The 21,212-nt window shown below is 41.7% G+C and overlaps 2 protein-coding genes across 2 annotated transcripts in view; one reads left to right on the top strand and one right to left on the bottom strand.

Annotated features, from left to right (window-relative positions):
• The first annotated feature begins 4,914 nt into the window (after positions 1 to 4,914).
• Positions 4,915 to 6,591, top strand: LOC133991115 (tripartite motif-containing protein 16-like). The gene has a single exon (XM_062429586.1). The coding sequence runs from the start codon at positions 4,915 to 4,917 to the stop codon at positions 6,589 to 6,591; it is 1,677 nt and encodes a 558-aa protein (XP_062285570.1).
• A 445-nt stretch (positions 6,592 to 7,036) lies between these two features.
• lamc1 (laminin, gamma 1) overlaps positions 7,037 to 21,212 on the bottom strand; it is a 62,994-nt gene continuing 48,818 nt past the window's right edge. Inside the window, exons 11-28 of the mRNA XM_062429562.1 lie at positions 21,037 to 21,149; positions 20,292 to 20,513; positions 19,847 to 20,035; positions 19,346 to 19,591; positions 18,624 to 18,777; positions 16,844 to 16,986; positions 16,580 to 16,758; positions 15,647 to 15,803; positions 14,422 to 14,627; positions 14,265 to 14,344; positions 13,685 to 13,822; positions 13,426 to 13,570; positions 13,107 to 13,256; positions 12,843 to 12,957; positions 11,853 to 12,052; positions 11,615 to 11,773; positions 10,618 to 10,717; positions 7,037 to 10,424 (exon numbers count right to left, since the gene is read on the bottom strand). Of these exons, the coding sequence (XP_062285546.1) occupies positions 10,168 to 10,424; positions 10,618 to 10,717; positions 11,615 to 11,773; positions 11,853 to 12,052; positions 12,843 to 12,957; positions 13,107 to 13,256; positions 13,426 to 13,570; positions 13,685 to 13,822; positions 14,265 to 14,344; positions 14,422 to 14,627; positions 15,647 to 15,803; positions 16,580 to 16,758; positions 16,844 to 16,986; positions 18,624 to 18,777; positions 19,346 to 19,591; positions 19,847 to 20,035; positions 20,292 to 20,513; positions 21,037 to 21,149 (2,953 nt within the window). The 3' untranslated portion in view covers positions 7,037 to 10,167. The remainder of the gene's footprint in view (positions 10,425 to 10,617; positions 10,718 to 11,614; positions 11,774 to 11,852; positions 12,053 to 12,842; positions 12,958 to 13,106; positions 13,257 to 13,425; positions 13,571 to 13,684; positions 13,823 to 14,264; positions 14,345 to 14,421; positions 14,628 to 15,646; positions 15,804 to 16,579; positions 16,759 to 16,843; positions 16,987 to 18,623; positions 18,778 to 19,345; positions 19,592 to 19,846; positions 20,036 to 20,291; positions 20,514 to 21,036; positions 21,150 to 21,212) is intronic.

Here is a 21,212-nt window from a genome sequence, read left to right as displayed (position 1 = left end):
AACCTACAGACTCATCCGGCATCGATATGCGTCTTTTGAGATACTTTGAGGAAATAAAAGCAACTGTGTCAGGGCTCAGAGATGAACTACAGGACATCCTGAAGGAGGAATCGGCAGAAAAGTCGCTGAGAGTGGCTGAAGTGAAGTTTTTAATGTCAGAACCAGAGCCAAAGACCAGAGCTGATTTCTTAAAATATTCACGTGAAATCACTCTGGATCCAAACACAGCAAACACAGAACTGTTATTATCTGATGGAAACAGAAAAGCAGAAGTAAAAAGCCAAACACAGTATTATCCTAGTCATCCAGATAGATTCACTCATTGGGTTCAGATCCTGAGCAAAGAGAGTCTGCTTGGACGTTGTTACTGGGAGGTGGAGTGGAGAGGGGAAGGAGTTGATATAGCACTGGCACACAAGAATATCAGCAGAGCAGGATATTCAAATAAATGTAGATTTGGATTTAATAACAAATCTTGTTCTTTTAAATGTCACAGTAGCGGTTATGAGTTTTGGTCGAACGGGAAATTTTCTCCCGTCTCAGGTCCTCAGTCCTCCAGAGTCGGAGTGTACCTGGATCACAGTGCAGGTATTCTGTCCTTCTACAGCGTCTCTGAAACCATGACTCTCCTCAACAGAGTCCAGACCATATTCACTCGGCCTCTCTATGCTGGACTTTGTCTTTATTATGATGGAGACAAAGCTGAGTTCTTTAAACTCAGGTAGACACACGACACAAGTCGTAATTGTTCATGTTTTCGTCTCCATGAACTACACAGAGATCAGCTGTCAATCAAACTGAGATTGTCAACACATATATTTTTTCATATTTTTTATTTCATACTGGTTTGAGTTTCTTTAAATATCATTTTTTTCTTGCATGTTTTTAGCCATAAATGCTATCACTACTAATGATGATGTTTTTTATCCTCTTGTGTGCTGTTGTTTCTCTTTCTCTTTGGCATCTAAAACAGAGAAAACAGCTAAACTTCCTTGGTAGTGGTTATTTTGTTTTCACCATTTTGTAAATTCATAAAGAAATGTACAATCAAACTGTCATTATTGTGATAGACATCAACAAGGAGATCATTTATAATGTTCCTTTTACATAGTTGAGATTCTGGGTGAAACTATATGATTGTGTGCATAAAGTAAATCTGTACAAAAAGTCATTGAACAAGTGTCTTATAACAGAATTTACAGAAATAAAGATGTTTTTTCAACAATGAAAAAAGTATTTTCTTCTGTCATCTCAGGATCTCATTCAATGTAAGAAAAATGTGAAACAACAATGAGGCAGTTTCCCTCCTAAAACACCACAAAGTACAGAATTCATGTGTAGAAAATACAAAACATTTGTCAGTTAGTCTCTGAACTTTCAGCTTCCTTTACTAAATCACTTTTGTCACAGAGAAAAGAGAAGAGTGTCATAGTTTGTGAATGTTCTCCAGGTCATAGTTATCTCTTGGCAATTGAAGATGTTTGGCCTCTTATCCAAGGGGCTACATCAGTTCTTGCTTGTCTGACCAGTGGACCAGCACAGACTGGTCAGACAAGCAAGAACTGATTAAGAGACGAAACGTATTCATAGACATATAACAAGTCCAGTTGCTTTCAATTCAATTGCCCAGAGAGAAGATCAAGAACCACTACTTTCAGATCAAGAACCAGGGTTGGTAGACCAGGATTTGAATCTGGTTAATCCCTGGTCAGGGCAATTCAGACAGATGCCTGAGAATGAGCTGCAGACTGCAATGGGCAAGTCAGACAACACGTCATATTCAGTGGACAGAATGGAAGGTGTTGACCCTTTTCTGTTGTTGAATTCATTCCCCATACTTGTTCGCCCCAGAGGGGATTAATGGAGGTGAACAAAATTCAAGCTGTATGAAAGTCGAGAAGAACACAATTCATGTCGGAAACCAACGGATGTAACCATAAGTACCTCAAATGAAGAAAACAGGGGTGATAGTGGAAAAAAATCCTGAGCCTGAACTTTTATCCATGGGAGGTAAGCGGGCCCCTAAACCAAGATATATGCCCTGATCAACATAATTGTCAAGATGGATCCAGGGGTATGCATGGGAAATTGTATGGAAAATTGTATGTATGGAACATTTTGATAAATAGTCCCATAAATGATAGATTCTGGTGAATTTTGTGGAAATAAATGGACAACATTCAGACATGAGATGAACAAACCTAATATAAGCCTATATTACAGTAGCATCGTTTTGTAGAGCACAAGAGCTCTCGGGATCCTGGGCCTGGTAGGCCTGTTCAGTAATCCATCCCTGCTTTTAACTAGTCACTTACCTGCGTACATATTGCTTGTATAGCATACTGAGACTACAGATACTACAGCCATACCAAGAAAGGTCAGTAGGTGGTAATTATAATACTCCAAAGTAAACTATGAAATTCCTTTCTTGACATCAAACATGGCCAAGCTCAAGCCTGAATTCAGGCACCACGCCTGAACGCTATCAGGCCTGAGAATAACTTTTATATTGTCTTTGATGGTGACTGGTGTCTCCCTTTGTACCTCAACAAACCAACAAAAGTGGGTCCAGAACCACAGCCATGGACAAGCTTTCTGGGAAGCATTTCAACATTTTAACAATGAGTAGTGATGCAACACCTGCAGAGTACTGCAGCATTGCCTATTTATTTGGAGTTTGTGTGTCTGCTGTATGTATGCTGGAATGTGAAGTGACCAAGGTGCTAGTGCATGTGCTATACCAGCAGTTCTTTTTCACTTCCAACTGGGCAGAAACTTTGAAAACACATTTAAAAGGCTGTGGCTACACTTGGTGCACCGGAGCCATAGACAGTACTCATGTTCCAGCCATCGTCCCAAGAGAACACCCTGCTGACTGAAAGGATAGCATTCAGTTAATTTGAAGGCTGTGGTACACCATACCTTCTGGTGAATGACGCTACCATGAGAGTTTTTTAAAGATATAAATCCATTTCTTCATTCATTATATTGTACAATCCAACTGCCACCCAGCCATGAATTCAGAGATCATTCTTTCTCTCTATTCAAATTCTACACTCTACTTGGCTATCAGCATTGTTCAACATTACAATACATCGCACATGAACACCACTTGACAACACAATACTTATGAATGAGCTGTGTAGTAAGCCATCATCACTGTTCAAGATTACAATACAACTCACATAAACACCACCAGACAGAACATTAGCATTGAATAGCTGTGGACTTTCCATCGAATGCATTTGCAAATATGCTCATTAGCCAACAAAAGTTTAAGCTCACTCTTTTGTTATTTCTACTTTTCCAGGAACCACAGCACAGCACTTACTACAAGTCTTACCGACTGACTGAATATGTGAACTGTAAGACCTTTTTTAACAATGTTCTGTGCCTTAATCCCCCAGGAGGGGCTGACAAACGTTGCTGGGGAGAAGTATGTCTGGGTCACATTGCTTAGCCCGATACCACCGCGACCCGGCCCCGGATAAGCGTCACAAAAAGGATGGATGGATGGATATGGGAATTTTTTTTTTTTTTTTTTTTTTTTTACGAAAGTGAATACGTATACACAGTGCTGCTTGAAAGTTTGTGAACCTTATGCAAATAAAATGCGATTTTTTTTTTGGAACGTTGTGGCTTGCTCTTTGCAACACTGCCATGAACACCACTGATGTTTAATGTTCTCCTGTTGGTAGACTCATGAACGCTGACTGTAACCACTGCAAGGAAAACCTTTACTTTCCTAGATATTACTTTGAGGTCTGTGTGACCTCCTGGACTATTTCACACCTGCTCTTGGTGTGATCTTTGTTGTCCAACCTCCCCTGGGGAGGGTAACACTGGTGTTGGATGTCTTCCATTTCTACATGTTCAGTCTGATAGTCCACTGGTGGAGTCCAAATGCTTAAGAAATTGTTTTGTAACACTTTCCAGCCTGCTGAGTATCAGCATCTCTTCTTCTTAAGTCCTCAGAAATCTCCTTTGTTCGAGCCACAACACACCTACGCAAATATGTGTTGTGAAGCTCAGATTTTCATAGTGAAGATAGATTTATCTTCTTTGAATAAAACCCCATCTCCCAGACTCACACCTGATCATCATCCCATTGATTGAAATACATGGCTCTAATTTACCTTGTCTAAAAATTCAATGTTATAGGTCACATTTATGCAGAAATAAAGAAAACTGCAAAAGGTACACAAACTTTTGAGCTGCACTGTGTGTGTGTATATGTATATGTATGTACACATACACACACATATATGTGTATATATATATTAAGTTTGTTGGTGGAAATTTGAGTTTGGTTTGTTTTTGCTTATATTTGGGAATGATGTCTTGCAACGTTTCACAGAAGATTAATCAGTGCTTATTTTAACAGGTTAGTGCTCACTTGTTTTTGTGGGTTTGTTCTTGGTATGGTGTTACAACATAATTTTTGGTTTGTCCACTTTATATGTCAATGTTATACACAGTATTCTCTTCACTCTTTCCATTTCCTCTCTCCTGTAAATCCCTTTGAGACTGTAATAGCTTCAAACGAGTTGAGTTACTAGCAAGAATAGCTAGTAACAATCAGAGACAGTGTTTGTTTTCATATAAAGAATTTTTTTTGTAGTGTTAATGCTGTTAAACTTGTTCTTCCCCTTTAAAAATGAACCCTCTTGCTGGAACACCTCCCTCTTCTTTCCGCTCTGAAACACAACCAGCTCCACTCTATGCAGATATTTCCTTTTTCCCTCCCGTTCACTGACCGTCAGTGTGAAATGGGTGTAACCAATACATGGTAATGTATGAGCTGACGAGCCCCATTCAGTGAAGATCAGCACATAAAAAGGAACAAAACTTTGTTCTCAGACTTATTTCTGTGCAGAGAAAGTGAAACTCACACATTCACTGACACGAGGAGAGATGGACCAGAAAGGAGTTCAGCTGTACAGAGAGAACTTTACTTGTTCAATCTGTCTGGATCTACTGAAGGACCCGGTGACTATTCCATGTGGACATACCTACTGTATGAACTGTATTAAATTACACTGCGATGAAGAGGATCAGAGGAAGATCTACAGCTGCCCTCAGTGCAGAGAGGCCTTCACACCGAGGCCTGTCCTGAAGAAAAACACCATGTTAGCAGCTTTAGTGGAGCAGCTGAAGACTGGACTCCAAGCTGCTGCTGCTGATCACTGCTATGCTGGACCTGAAGATGTGACCTGTGATGTCTGCACTGGGAGGAAGCTGAAAGCCTTCAAGTCCTGTCTGCAGTGTCTGATCTCTTACTGTGAGAATCACCTCCAGTCTCACTATAAATCAACCAAATTAAAGAAACACAAGCTGGTGGAGCCCTCAGAGAAGCTCCCGGAGAACATCTGTTCTCTTCACGATGAGGTGATGAAGATGTTCTGCCGCACTGATCAGCAGAGTATCTGTTATCTCTGCTCTGTGGAGGATCATAAAGGCCACGACACAGTCTCAGCTGCAGCAGAAAGGACTGAGAGGCAGAGAGAGCTCGAGGTGAGTCGACTAAACATCCAGCAGAGAATCCAGGACAGAGAGAAAGATGTGGAGCTGCTTCAACAGGAGGTGGAGGCCGTCAGTCTCTCTGCTGATAAAGCAGTGGAGGACAATGAGAAGATCTTCACTGAGCTGATCCGTCGCCTCCAGAAAAGAAGCTCTGATGTGAAGCAGCAGATCAGATCCCAGCAGGAAACTGAAGTGAGTCGAGTCAAAGAGCTTCAGGAGAAGCTGCAGCAGGAGATCACTGAGCTGAAGAGGAAAGACGCTGAACTGAAGCAGCTCTCACACACAGAGGATCACAACCAGTTTCTACACAACTACCCCTCAGTGTCACAACTCAGTGAACCTACAGACTCATCCAGCATCAATATTCGTCCTCTGAGATACTTTGAGGATGTGACAGCAGCTGTGTCAGAGCTCAGAGATAAACTACAGGACATCCTGAAGGACAAATGGACAAACATCTCACTGACAGAGACTGAAGTGGACGTTTTACTGTCAGATTCAAAATCAGAGCCCAAGACCAGAGATGAGTTCTTAAAATATTCATGTGAAATCACTCTGGATCCAAACACAGCAAACACAGAACTGTTGTTATCTGAGGGGAAAAGAAAAGTAAAAGTAATGCATGAACCACAGCATTGTCCTTGTCACATAGACAGATTCACTGGTCATAATCAGGTCCTGAGTAGAGAGAGTCTGACTGGACGTTGTTACTGGGAGGTGGAGTGGAGCGGACGAGGAGTTCGTGTAGCTGTCGCATACAAGAATATCAGCAGAGCAGGAAGCTCGGAAGAATGTGCATTTGGATACAATGACAAATCTTGGGCTTTATATTGTGACACTGACTCTTATAAGTTTTTGTTCAACCGTATCAAAACTTGTACCTCAGGTCCTCGTTCCTCCAGAGTCGGAGTGTACCTGGATCACAGAGCAGGTATTCTGTCCTTCTACAGCGTCTCTGAAACCATGACTCTCCTCCACAGAGTCCAGACCACATTCACTCAGCCTCTCTATGCTGGACTTTGTCTTAATTATGTTGACGATACAGCTGAGTTATGTCAACTTAAGTAGAATTGAGGCACTTTTCCCCATGTGTTTTTATCCACGGAGGCTCTCACTGCTCATGATGTTTGTAACCTTCACTGACATTTCTTAGATGAAAATGTGAATTTCTCTTTGTTCCAAATGTTAGTTTCATGTTTATCGATCTATTTGTATGCTGCTGTTTGTTAAACAGAGAAAACAGAACTTTCTTTATTATAGATATTTTGTTCTCACCACTTTGTGCGTGAAAAATCGGAAGCTTTACATTATCAATAAAGACGAGCAAATGAGCAAAGCACTTTCTTCTGTCTTGATCTCATTAAAACCGTGTGGAGAAAATATGAAACTACAATTAGAGATAATTTGAGGCAGATTCATGAAGGAATCAAAAATAACTGTTGATTCTCTGACTTTTCCTCTAAAGCCCTACTCAGGTTAAGTCAAACATCACACATTCACAGGCTGGCTCCTGTAGTAATTTTTTTTATTATTCAAATGTTAAGTTTGGATTGATTTACAGGCACATTGGGGACAAACAGGGTCATTCAGGTCCTCACAGGGCTGGAAACTAGAAGAGAAAACCAAATACTGCTGGCTGTGCAGCACATACATCACCATCTAAGACAATAGGGTTACAATACAAATAACTGGTACATTATAACTTAGAAATACTGTTTATACATCATGCCTGTGTGTGCTGCACATCCTGCACAGTGGCGCCTGGATGGAGGGAAAAACACTGCAAATACAAGTCAACTGAAACTGAACTAAACTGAGAGGAAAATGCTACGTGAAGGTTTAAGATTCTCTGTCACTGGTCACACTGATGAGCAGATAATAAAACACCTGTAATGTTTCATCAGCAGAGTTTACTTCAATAAAAAAAAGACTGATGAAACTGAAAAATGATGTGTTAAGCTGCCAGTGGAGAATCAGATTCTTTAATTAGAGTATAACTGGTGGCAAAATTGTTTTTGGAGAATCTCTCTGTTTAGGACCTGATGTTTAAAAACCCTGTTTCAGTACCGATGCAAGGAGGCGGCGTGAAGGAGCGAGGACGATAAGGACAATTTTGTGAAGTAAAAGATGGGAGTCCTGCTTCGGACTGTGATTACAACCGACTTTAATATTAAGGAACAAAACACTCATTTAAAAAAAAAAAAAAAAAAAAAAAAAAAAAAAAGATTAACTACTGTAGCAATGTGACCGAGCTCTTCTCCTTTTGAGAAAATAATTTCAGTAATATGATTTAAAACGTGTCCTGATTGATAAAAAGGTCAAAGCTCAAAACAAAAATATTCAGTTAGGTTGAATTAACTTGTGAAAACCACAGAGAATCAATAAAACACAAATGAAATATTGGCATCGCTATGAGGCAGCAACACTGAGCCTTGTATACAAGCAAGCATATTATAATAATAACATACCACAGACGTTATCATAGATATTTATATATATTTTTAACCTGGAGGTTTCAGTTGATTGATTGTGATAGAACTTAATGTGGCTGCTTTGCATGTTGGAGTTTTTATTTCTTTAAAATCAGCCAGTCCTGAATCATTTAAGCATATATTTACACAAATAACAAATTCCTCACTCTATGTCATAATAAAAAACATTCACACAAAAATATAACATTTGAAATAATTATTAGCACCAGTGTATCAGATAAAATTCTCGCTACGCAAATGTACAAAGTTGCATAGTGTTGGATTTAGCCAGGAAGAAAATGTTAATGTGTGATTGGTAAAAAACACCAGTGATAAGCAGCAAATTCTGGGAGTACAGACAATAAAAATAAAATTGTTGTAGTGTTATAAAATCAGTACATGAAATGATGTTTGACCATGCTGAGAAATGTCAGAACTGATTTAAAGACACACCTACAGAGCCTCTGAAATCCTGAAAGGTTTTATCTAGGATCTTGAACGCACAAGATATCAGATTATATCTTTTTTTATATGTTTGTGCACAAAACAAAGCAAGATACTGACTTGTGCGTATATGAAACCTGTGGGAACAAGATTCATATCTTGCACACACAAGCTGCTACATCCCAGAAAAACCATATCTGGCACATAAGAGATGATAATTTGTACCCAAAATAATAGAAAATCCAAATGATATATTGCACACAAGATATGATCAAATTTTGCTCCCACAACATCCATATCTTGAATGCACGAGTTTCTATGTTGTTCTTGTAAGATCCTGAGTGACAAAGTTAACATCTTGCACACCCAAGATATGAATCTCACAAGAGCAAGATTATAACTATCTAAGATCCATATTTTATGCACACAAGATGATATCTTGCACTATCAAGTTCCATCTTGGTCTTAGAAGATTCATATTCTGAGGTCCACAAGTTCGAGTATCTTACATGTACAAGATAATCTACAAGATCCATATCTTGAGGGAACAAGATTGATATCTTGCACCCACAAGTTAGTATCTTTACCTGAACCTTTACTCGGAAAAACCATATCGGGTGCATAGAAAATAAAAACTGGTACCCAAGATATTAAATGATGGGAACAAGATAATATATTGATGTTGTGGTACAATATATTATCTAATTTTGTTTACAAAAGATATATAACTTGAATGTTTCTATCTTGTTCCCACAAGATCCAAGATGATATTTTACTCAAGTACCATTTTGCTCTCAGGAGGTATTTATCATAAGATTTACAAGACCATCTACTGCATGTAGATGAGATCCAAGAGCCATCATTTGTGTGTTCATGATATAGATTTTCTGGGATTTCATTTATCTTGTGCACAAGTTAAAATCTTGCAAGTATAAGGTTGATTTGCAGGTAAATAACTCCACCATACCTTATAACCCAAGATCATTTCTCGTGACTTCAGAGGCTTCGTACGCACCAGCAGATCGGACAAAGCTTTACTCAACAACGCTACTTGTTGTAAGCGAAAATACTGGTGAAGAAAAGAAGTAAAACACTTTTCCTCTGCTGTTTGTGTCAGGCACATAGCTTTGGGAGAAAAGAAGCTAAAATCAGAAACGAGAGGATTCCTTCACTGTGTGGTTTCTGAAAACATGGTTGCTTTAAGAAACAAAAGGCTGTACATTCAGCCGGCTGAAAACTGTAAAAACTGAAGTATCTGACGTGTCCCCAGGCATGATGAGTAATGGCTGGTCAGACACAGAAAATAAAAAATACGAGCGGACGTTCCTCGAGGCGTGAGGAACTTCCTGTGTGGTTTCTGCGTCGGTGGATCTTCCTCTTGTGGAGCAGACGGATGCAGTCACGTCGGGTTTGTGGTTCTGGTTTTCTCTGAGGCTTTTACACCTCTCTGCACGGCTTCTCTACGCCGCTTAGTTCATTCTACCGTAACCACGTTACTGCGTCTCAAAAACAAACCTAAAGACAAGACAAAAACAGCTGCTTCTCTTTCGTTGAAAACCGTGAACGTGGCTTGAAATGTTGGCTTCTCTCTTTGCAAAAGAAAAACAAAGACATGAATCTGAAAACAAAATGTTTAAAAAAAAAACTGTTTTGGTAAAAAGTTGGCATGTTTGCCAGAGTGTTAGAAGTGAAGGGGTGGAGGAGTGTTGGAGGAGGAGTGTTGGGGGGGTTAAGGCCTCTCCAGAGACGGCGTGTTGAAGCAGCCCTCGGGTAACGTGCTCTTGATGTCGTTGAGGTTGGCGATGTCGGCGCGGATCTCGCGGATATCCCTGTCGTAGTTTTCGATCATCTTGCCTTGAGTCATTGCCACGTCATTCAGCTCTGCCAGCTTCCTGTCCAGCATGCTGTCGGACATCTTGTCCTTGGCCCTCTTCAGCGACTCGTCGATCTGGTTGAGTTTGCTCAAGTCCACCTTGTCAATGTTTCCTGGATACGAGACAAAGAAGCAAATTAATCATTTTGCTCAGACTTCAGATCTGCTGATTCAGAACCAAAAAAGATCTTTTTTTAATTGAATCATTCACTCTGATCTGTAATGTATGCCCTCAAATGCCAAATCAATCGAATGACTTTATTCTTCAGTTTGATTTGGATCTTGGGAGGAAGCATGCAGACTTACCCAGCTGATCCAGCAGGTTGGTGATGATGCCCAGGACGTTCTTCACGGCGCCCTTGGCCTTGCGGGCGTTGTCCTCTGCCTCTTTAGCGTTATCTGACGCCTGCAGGATGACAAACAGTGTTACGGCATTTCGACAAAGAGTCTGGAGCAGGTAGTTCACAGTTTTCACATCTGTCTTGAACCAACAGTTGGGAGCTGAAATGAACATGAAGTGTGTTTATGTGTCTGTAATGATTCCTCCTGTTCATACTGACCATTAGCAGATCCCTTCATAATGTTTACAATGGAAGTGATGGAGGACTAAATCCTAAACTAAAAGGACTAAAAGAAAGATGAGGAAGGAAAGAAAGAACAAGAAAGATGAGGAAGGAAAGAAAGAAAGAAAAAATGAAAGAAAGAAAGAGAAAGAAAGAAAGACGAGGAAAGAAAGAAAGAAAGAAAGATGAAGAAAGAAAGAAAGATGAGGAAAGAAAGAAAGAAAGATGAGGAAAGAAAGAAAGAAAGATGAGGAAAGAAAGAAAGGAAGAGAAAGAAAGAAAGAAAGATGAGGAAAGAGAGAAAGAACAAGAAAGATGAGGACAGAAAGAAAGAAAGAACAAGAAAGACGAGGAAGGAAATAAAGAAAGATGAGGAAAGAAAGAAAGAACAAGAAAGATGAGGAAAGAAAGAAAGAAAGAAATAAATAAAGGAGTAAATGAATCTTCATCTTCTATGTTTCAACGTTACAGTGTTTTTAGTAGCAAAGTCTTTGTGTTACTATGGTTACACCACAGCTCAACAGGGAAACACTAAGAGAGAATCTGATGCTAAAAAGACTGTAAATGTGTCAGATATCACTTGATATGACTAACTCACACTGATGAAGCTCAATAGAAGCTGATCAGATACGTTTGAAGGAGATCTTTTAATAGTCAGTATGAACAGGAAGAATGATCATATGGACACCTGACTGCTGCTTAAAACACACTGGAAAGTTTAAACTGGAACTGAGTCATACCATTCCTGCCATCATCATGTCCTGGTCGGCCTCGGCCTTCTTCCTGGCCAGCTCCTGCTCCGCGGCGCTCAGCTGGTCCATCATGCCGTTGACCTCTTTGTCCAGCTTGTCGGTGTCCTGGAAGGCCTTCTCTGCGTCCTCCTTGGTCTTGGCTGAGCCCTGAGAGGACACGCTTCATTAGTGTGAGATAAGTTCATCATTTTACTACAAACATGTCGGTGTTTGGTTCCCGTCGTACCTTCTGCACGTTGCTGGCGATCCTCTCCGCCTCCTCCGCCTTGCTCTTGGCCTCTCGGGCATCGTTGGCAGCGTTGCCTAGCGCCGCCTCTGCCTGTCTGGTCTTCTCATTAGCGGCAATGATGGTGGCGTTGATAATGGGGATCTTCTTCAAGGCCTCCTCAGCGGCAGTTTTGTTATCGTTGACCCTTTTATCGAAGTCTGCAGGCGAAGATGATGAGATCGAAGTGAGTCACTATGACTTTACCTCTCGGTGCGTGTCACAAGTAGACCGACAGGTAGATAGTAGGGCTGCTCGATTATGGCAAAAATCATAATCATGATTATTTGGGTCAAAATTGAAATCACGATTATTAAAACTATTTTTTTTAAAACTTTAGAAACATGCTGCATTTATTGTCCATTCGGCTTAATTCATTTTCTCTCCAAGCAGCAGCCTTCTATCTGCCGCTTAACGCAACACACAGCAGAACATGTGCAGAGATATTAGTGCTGATGATAGTTCACACAACACATCCTGGTTTTTAATAATTAGTCAGTAAACTCAGCATCGTCTGAGTTTACTCTGCAGTTTTATTTACAGTTAAAAACATTTCGCTGTGTGTTTCAGCTTCTGTCAAACTAGCGGAGCTGCGGTGGCTTCCTGTCTAAGCTTTCAAAATAAAACCTTTGTTATTGTGCGCTATCTCATTATTATTAACAAACAAAGTTGGAGCTGTAAATTACGGGAGCTTCCCGGGAGAAAAGACACAACGGTAGAGCGGCGGGAGACGGGTCTAAAACACTGGAGAAACCCGGGAAAAGTGTTGGCAGCTGTACAGTGCTGCATGATGAGGAGGAGGGACGGAAATACGCATGCGCGGCTTTTTGCAGGAAAATGACAAAAAATCGTTCCCCCCCGATTTTACTAGTTTTGACATCGTTTGGCCCCAAAATCGTAATCACGATCACATTTCGATTAATTGAGCAGCCTTAGTAGACAGACAGGTACCTCTGAGGTCTTCCAGGATGGTCTCGGCCTCTCTGAAGGTGGACTGTCCCTTCTTGGCCGCCTCCTCAGCCAGAGCTTTGGCAGCATCTGCTCGAGCTAACAGCTGATCCGCAGTCTGTCGGACAGAAACACAAACCAGACGTCACACATCAGAACAAAAACTCGGAACACGTCATCCAGTGCAGCTCTGTGGCTTATCGACGTGTTTTTAATAGTTTTTGGATGATGATAGGTTTGCGTCACAGAGGAAGAAGATCACCGTACCTGCTGCTCACTTTTGCCTTTCTCCAACAGCTTGCGGACTTCCAGCTCTTTGGCCTTCAGATCATCTCTGAGATCGTTGTACTCCTTCTCCGTCTTATCGATGAGCTTGTCGAGATCGGACGCCTCCTTCTTAATCTTGTTGGCTTCATCCTACAAAACACAAAAAAACAGTGCTTGTCAATAAAACATACGTCATAAAAAAAACACTTCCTGTGCACAGACTGTGAGACTTTAGGTCCAAAATTCTCTAGACATTCTTTTCCTGCCCAAGTTCTGTTGTTTCAGATTTAAATAAACATATTCAGACTAAGAGTGTCACCTCCAGCGCCTTGGTGTCGAAGTCCGGCAGGTTGGTAATGTTGGCGAAGATCGTCAAAGCTTTTTTTCCAGCGTCTTCAGCTTCGGCCTGAACCTTGTTGGCCTGTTTCTCCAGATTCTTCGCCAGTTCCTTCGCCTCGTTGTACCTGAACACAAAGTTTTTTGACTTGTAAAGAAATATTGGACCTCGCTGCCGAAATTGTGACAATTTTAAAGAATAATTTCAGATTTGTTTTTTATGAAGCTGTGTGGTGACGCACTTCTTGTTGAGCTCGTCGATCTCCTGACTCGTCTTGCCCTCTCCGTCCAGAGTCTTCAGCAGCAGGTTGTACGCTTTTGTCGACGTGTCGTTGGCGTCTTTGGCGATCTTTTCAATCTGGTCGGCATCCATCTTGTGTCTGAAGATATAAAATTAAGAGATTTGTCTTTGGGGCTTGGTATATTACATTTTTTGATATTCAGTGGTGGAAAAAGTGCTTTTACTGAAGTATGTACCAAAACATTCATGTAAAAATACTCCATTACAAGTCCTGCATGAGATGATTAATGGGAGAAGAAAGAAGAAAAGACAATGTGTTGTATTTTAAAAGCTTGTTATATTATCCATTGTGTCAAATCTAAATGTTGTCTTAAAGGAAACTGACATTTCAAAGAAGGAAAAAGTTAAAAATCTCCACATGAAAAGAAGCATTTAAGTAGTTTCTGCTCCTACAATAATGTTCTCATGAGCACTTTTTAATCATACAGCACACAGCCAGAAAAGAAAGAAGACATTTCCTCTTTCAGCTGACCTCTGACAGTATGAGTCATGTTTGTGATTTATTTAAGTTCACATCTTACTTGTCAGCGAGGTTTCGAGCCTCTTCAGCCAACAGCGTCATGTTGTTGGGATCTCCGGATCCGCTGGGTGGTTTAATGTCCTGCAGACGACATGGACATCAGGTCAGCTCTATTCATGACATCTAACATTTCACATAACAACTGTGACATCACGCACCACTTTGCCGATGGCGTCCTTGGCCTTGTCCAGCTCCTGCCGGGCGCGGTCGATCAGGTCTTCGGCGTCGCGGACCCGGTTGCGGGCGCGATCGGCCTGATTGCCGGTGTCATCCACCGTGTTGCGGATGTTCTGCAGTCGGTTCCACTGGGTGGTCAGAGTGTTGTTGATGGTGTTCAGGCGGTCCATGAGGCCTTTGTCTACATCTGCAGGGTCAAAGGTCACAACCATTTAGAAAAATAACCATGGTAGCAGCTGATTGGAGGAACAGGCACTGAGAACACTGAGGTGCATTATAGTTACATTACTTGACAGTTTATATAATATAATATAATATAATATAATATAGCAAAGACTCAAAGAGGTTGTGAGATGATTGGACAGGAAAAGACAACAGAATAAAACACATTTCCGACACACACAACTTTTTTTTGTGCGTTTTTCTCCATTTCCTGCTTTATTTTTTTGTGAATTAATGTATTAATGTATAATGTGTATGTAGTAATGTATTTTATCTCCTTAGGTCTATAAAAGTTGCCAAGTCCTAGGGCTGGGCAATATATCGATATTATATCGATATCGTGATATGAAAGTAGATATCGTCTTAGATTTAGGATATCGTAATATCGTGATATGAGACAAGATATCGTAATATCGTGATATGTCATCAGAGTTTCTTTTCCTGCTTTTAAATGTTGCATTACTGTAAAAATGTGTAATTTTCTGAACTTACCAGACTGTTCTAGCTGTTCTGTTATTTACCTTTTACCCACTTTGTCATTATATCCACATTACTGATGATTATTTATCAAACATTTAATTGTGTAAATATTTTGTGAAAGCATCAACAGTCATCTCTACATTATCATTGCAATATCGATATCGAGGTATTTGGTCAAATATATCGTGATACTTGATTTTGTCCATATCGCACAGCCCTACCAAGTCCTCTTTCATTTAACACAGGGTTCAATTTGCTGGCTGTGGTTGGTGGGACGCTGCACCTGCGCCCTCTACTGGCCGACACTCTCTCACTACATATTTTAGGTCCTGACATCACGTTACAGTTGTCCCTGCCAACAGTGACATGGAACAATCCTAACACTGCATTACAAAGTCATTTATAATACAGAGCTGTAAGTTGCTGTATGTCTATTTTAGATCCATCAGTTCGTCATACTTATCAGATGAGACCTGATGAGAGGAGCAGTAGACTCTTGGTTACCTTTGCTGGTCTGAGCCTCATCCAAGAGCTCCATGATGGCTCGCTCTGCCTCCTTCAGACGATCCTCGAAGGCTTTATCGCTGACGGTGTCCTGACCCGAGCCGAGGTTATCGATCAGAGTCTGCAGGTCATGAAGCTTCTGCCTCTGCTGGTTCACCTGCAGAGAGACACAAATAACACAGCTGAGCCTCAAACCAACTGTCATACATAGTTATATATAATATTACAGGCATGCACAGTGTGTTATATGTCTGCCAGTCCTTGTGATTACTGTTAGTTGTTATGATTTTAGGATTATAATAATTAAAGCAAATTCAAGAAGTCTCCCAAATATTTGCAAAAGCGGCAATTTTGCTAAATCTGATAAATACTTAGTGCTAATGCTGATTATAATGAAGTTCTAGTACAGTACTTTAGTTCAGTAAATTGCACTTTGCTTTCATGCAATGAGGTGATTGACCCCGTCTGTCCTTCCTCCCCCCTTCTCTCTTTCTTTCATTCCTCTCTTTTTCCTCCCTTCCTTCTTTCCTTCCCTCCTTCCTTCCCCCCTCCCTCCTTCCTTATTTCCTCCCTCCCTCCTACCTTCCTTCCTTCGTCCTTCCTTGCTTCCTCCCTTACTTCTTTCCTTTCCTCCCTTCCCTCCTTCCTCCCTCCCTCCCTCCCTCCTTTCCTTTCTTCCTTCCTTCCTTCCTTCCCTCCTTCCTCCCTCCTCTCCTCTCTCCTTTCCTTCCTCCTTTCCTTCCATCCTTCCTTCCTCACACCTTTCCTTCCTTCCTTCTTCCTTCCTCCCTTCCTCCTTTCCTTCCTCTCTCCCTTCTTTCCTTCCTTGACTCGAGGACAACAGGAGGGTTAAGAAAAGCTGCTGCAAACATTTTTTGTCCACAATAATGACAGAAAACCTCAAATGTACGTGGTGTTAGTCTGTGTCCTCACCTTGTCTCTGACCAGGCTGTAACAGGAAGGACACTGCTGGCAGCCCGGCGCCGAGCGGTTATAGAAGTAGTTCTCCTCACACATGTCGCACCGAGCGCCCACGAAGCCGGGCCGGCACTCACAGCGGCCGTCCTCCTTGCACTGACCCGACTGGGAACCCTCGGGGTCGCAGTCGCAGGCTGGCGGTCACAAAGAGGTCAAAGGTTAACGGTGAGCTGTGAGCTGTGAGGCGTCGCATTAAAAAGAACAGGAAAGGTTTCTTACGTTTGCAGCCAGACGAGCCGAAGCCGAAGAAGTTGACCTCGCAGCGCTCGCAGTGCAGGCCGGTGACGCCCGGCTGGCACTCGCACTGTCCTGAAGTGATGTCACACTGACCGTTGGTGGAGCCAATAGGATTACAGTTACACCTGAGGACAAGTCAGAAGACAGAGTGAGACGAAGCATCAGGAAACACAAACACTGATACTCTGATACTCTGCTTACTATCTGTGTTCCAGTGGTGGATCCTATCTAGATACTCTCACTCAAATACTTTACTTTAAGCTACTTTATACTTCCTCTCTTCTACATTTCAGAGGATTTTACTCCACATTTATGTTACAGTAATAGTTACTCTCTCCTGTTCTCATCACTGAATCATAAATTAAACATATGATCATTATAAAAACAATCACTGCATTATATCTGACAACACAACAGTATAACATTAAAATGCTGCTTTACATGTTTGAGGTACTTTTCTGCAAAATTAGTACTTTTACTGTAATACTGCATACTACATCACTCATAATACTGCAGTACTTTTACTGTAATACTACATACTACATCACTCATAATACTGCAGTACTTTTACTGTAATACTGCATACTACATCACTCATAATACTGCAGTACTTTTACTGTAATACTGCATACTACATCACTCATAATACTGCAGTACTTTTACTGTAATACTGTATACTACATCACTCATAATACTGCAGTACTTTTACTGTAATACTGCATACTACATGACTCATAATACTGCAGTACTTTTACTGTAATACTGCATACTACATCACTATAATACTGCAGTACTTTTACTGTAATACTGCATACTACATCACTCATAATACTGCAGTACTTTTACTGTAATACTGCATACTACATCACTATAATACTGCAGTACTTTTACTGTAATACTGCATACTACATCACTCATAATACTGCAGTACTTTTACTGTAATACTGCATACTACATCACTCATAATACTGCAGTACTTTTACTGTAATACTGCATACTACATGACTCATAATACTGCAGTACTTTTACTGTAATACTGCATACTACATCACTATAATACTGCAGTACTTTTACTGTAATACTGCATTCTACATCACTATAATACTGCAGTACTTTTACTGTAATACTGCATACTACATCACTATAATACTGCAGTAATTTTACTGTAATACTGCATACTACATCGCTCATAATACTGCAGTACTTTTACTGTAATACTACATACTACATGGCTCATAATACTGCAGTACTTTTACTGTAATACTGCATACTACATCACTCATAATATTGCAGTACTTTTACTGTAATACTGCATACTACATCGCTCATAATACTGCAGTACTTTTACTGTAATACTGCATACTACATCACTCATAATACTGCAGTACTTTTACTGTAATACTGCATACTACATCACTCATAATACTGCAGTACTTTTACTGTAATACTGCATACTACATCACTCATAATACTGCAGTACTTTTACTGTAATACTGCATACTACATCACTCATAATACTGCAGTACTTTTACTGTAATACTGCATACTACATCAAGCTCATAATGAAATGTAGTGGAGTGGAAGTATAAAGTAGCATCACATGAAAGTATTCAAGTAAAGTACAAGTACATGAAAATTGTAGTTAAATGTTGTACTTGAGTAAATGTATTAAGTGACTTTCCAGCAGTGATGTACTCTTTATGTGTTTTTTCCCTTTTTATTCATTCATTGTTTTTTTAAATGTAGTTTTTGAGCAGCTGACCGTTCGCAGCCGTCACCGCTGAGCAGGTTGAAGAAGCCGGGCTCGCAGGCGCTGCAGTCACGCTCGGCGACGTTGGGAAGACACTGACACTGTCCGGTGACCTGAGAGCAGCTGGTCTGTCGGCCAACGGTGCCGGATGGAGAGCAGGAGCATGCTGTGGAAGAGGACAAACACAGGTTATCTTCATCCTCTGAGCCAGGAGGGTCAAACTCAACTTCATTCAAGGGCCACGTCATTAAAAAGAGGGAAGGAAGGAAGGAAGGAAGGAGGGAAGGAAATATGGAAGGATGGAAAGATGGAAGGATGGAAAGATGGAAGGAAGGAAGGAAGGAATGAAGGAAAGATGGAAGGGAGGAAGGAAAGAAGGAAGGAAGGAAAGAAGTAACGAAGGAAAGAAGTAAGGAAGGAAGGAAGGAAAGATGGAAGGAAGGAAATATGGAAGGAAGGAAGGAAGGTAAGATTGGAAGGAAGGAAAGATGGAAGGAAGGAAAGATTGAAGGAAGGAAGGAAGGAAGGAAAGATGGAAGGAAGGAAGGAAGGAAGGAAGGAAGGAAGGAAGCAAGGAAGGTAGGAAAGATGGAAGGAAGGACAGTGGGCCGGATTGGACTCCTTGGCGGGCCGCTTCTGGCCCGCCAAGTAGTCCAATGCGGCGGTAATCCATGCGGCCCGCGGGCCGCATGTTTGAGAGCCCTGCTCTGAGCTGTGAGAGCGGCAAGACTTACGTTTGCACTTGTCGGCAGGGTTGGTGGCCAGGGCGTTGCCGTAGAAACCCTCCTTGCAGCGGTCGCAGAAGAAGCCGTCGGTGTTGTAGATGCACTTCAGGCACTCGCCGGTCTCGCGGTTGCAGTTGCCGACGGCGTTCGGGTCGATGTTGTCGCTGCACTTGCAGGCGCGGCAGACTCGGACCGGCCCGTTCTGACCCAGCGGGTCGCCGAAGAAACCGTCGTCACAGAGCTCGCAGCGCTTTCCTGCAGAGGGGTGATTTCACAGGTGATGGTGATGTCACAGGTGATGAAATGTAAGATACACTCAAGACTAAAAGAACACTTAGATTTGATTTAGGGTTGATTGTCTCACATTTTACTTTCCTTTTAATTTCTTATAAATTGTACATGAATAATTCCCTTTTAATGTTTAATAAAAGCCTTTAATCTCAGCTAGTAATAGAGCGGTGATGTCATATACAGAGTTAAAGGTTGACGTTAAAGGTGTGCTGAGTGTACCTGTGGTGCCGGCGGGACAGTTGGTGCAGACCACCTCTCTGGTTTTGGGGACGACGGCACAGGTTGCTCCGGCTGGACACGGACATGGCTGACAGTCACCGGACGTCCCCTGGGTGGCGTCGCCGTAGTAACCGTCCTTACAGCGCTCACAGCTCAGACCGGCTGTGTTGTGCTGACAGTCGCACGCTCCTGAAGAGACACACACGAAACACTCAGATTCACTCTGCAGGAACACAGCTGCTTCAATAACCAGTCAGTAACCAGTCTGTCAGAAACCAGTCTGTCTGAAATCAGTCTGTCAGAAACCAGTCCATCAGAAACCAGTCTGTCTGAAACCAGTTAAACCAGTGTTACCAGTGTCGGGTGTGCAGGCCTGGCTGTAGACAGTAAAGCAGTCAGTAAACCAGTCAGTAAGTAGTCAGTAAACCAGTTAAACCAGTGTTACCAGTATCAGGTGTGCAGGCCTCGCTGTGGCCGTTGCAGTTGCAGGGCTCACAGGGGCTGAAGGCTCCGAGCTCTGGGCGTGCACGGCGGTATCCCAGAGTGCACTGCTCACAGTGTTGCCCCTGGTAACCCTGAGGACAGGTGCACTGCTCCACCCAGCGGGCCGGGACACCTGGAGCCCGCCTCGCCGTCACCAAGGAGACGTCGTCAAGGTAACCGGCACCTGAGGAGAGCGAAGAGGTTATACTTTTTACATCCCAAAGTGTGTGTGTGTGTGTTTGTTCATTTGTGTTTGTTTGAATGTTTGTTAGTGTGTGATTGTGTGTGTGTCTGTGTGTGTTTGTTAGTGTGTGTGTCTGTGTTTTTGTTAATGTGTGCATGTTTGAGTGTGTGAGTTTGTGTGTGTTTATTAGTGTGTGTTTGTTAGCGTGAGTGTATGTTTGTGTGTGAGTGTTTGTATGTATGAGTGTTTGTGTGCGCGTATGTGTTTATTCCTGTGTGAGTGTGTGTGTATGTGATTGTGTATGTTTATTAGTGTGTGTGTGTGTGTGATTGTGTGTATTTATGTGTGTGTATGTATGTGATTGTGTTTGTTTATTAGTGTGTGTGTGTGATTGTTCATTTGTGTTTGTTTGAATGTTTGTGAGTGTGTGATTGTGAGTGTGTCTGTGTGTGTTTGTTAGTGTGTGTGTCTGTGTGTGTGTGTGTGTGTGTGTGTGTGTGATTGTGTGTGTTAGGATGCGTACTTCTCTCGCTGTAGGTGCCTCTGATCTTGATGGAGGTCAGGTTGTGGAGGAGTTTCTGGAATTCAGAGTGGCTGATGGTCGGCCTCCAGGGGTAATCAGTGCTGTCATGGAGCCTGAAACACACACACACACACATTATTACCACACACACACACATTATTACCACAAACCGCTCT

This window comes from Scomber scombrus, chromosome 11, assembly GCF_963691925.1.
Source record: "Scomber scombrus chromosome 11, fScoSco1.1, whole genome shotgun sequence".
In the NCBI taxonomy this organism is placed as follows: domain Eukaryota; kingdom Metazoa; phylum Chordata; class Actinopteri; order Scombriformes; family Scombridae; genus Scomber; species Scomber scombrus.
This window is presented reverse-complemented; position numbering and strand designations above follow the sequence as displayed.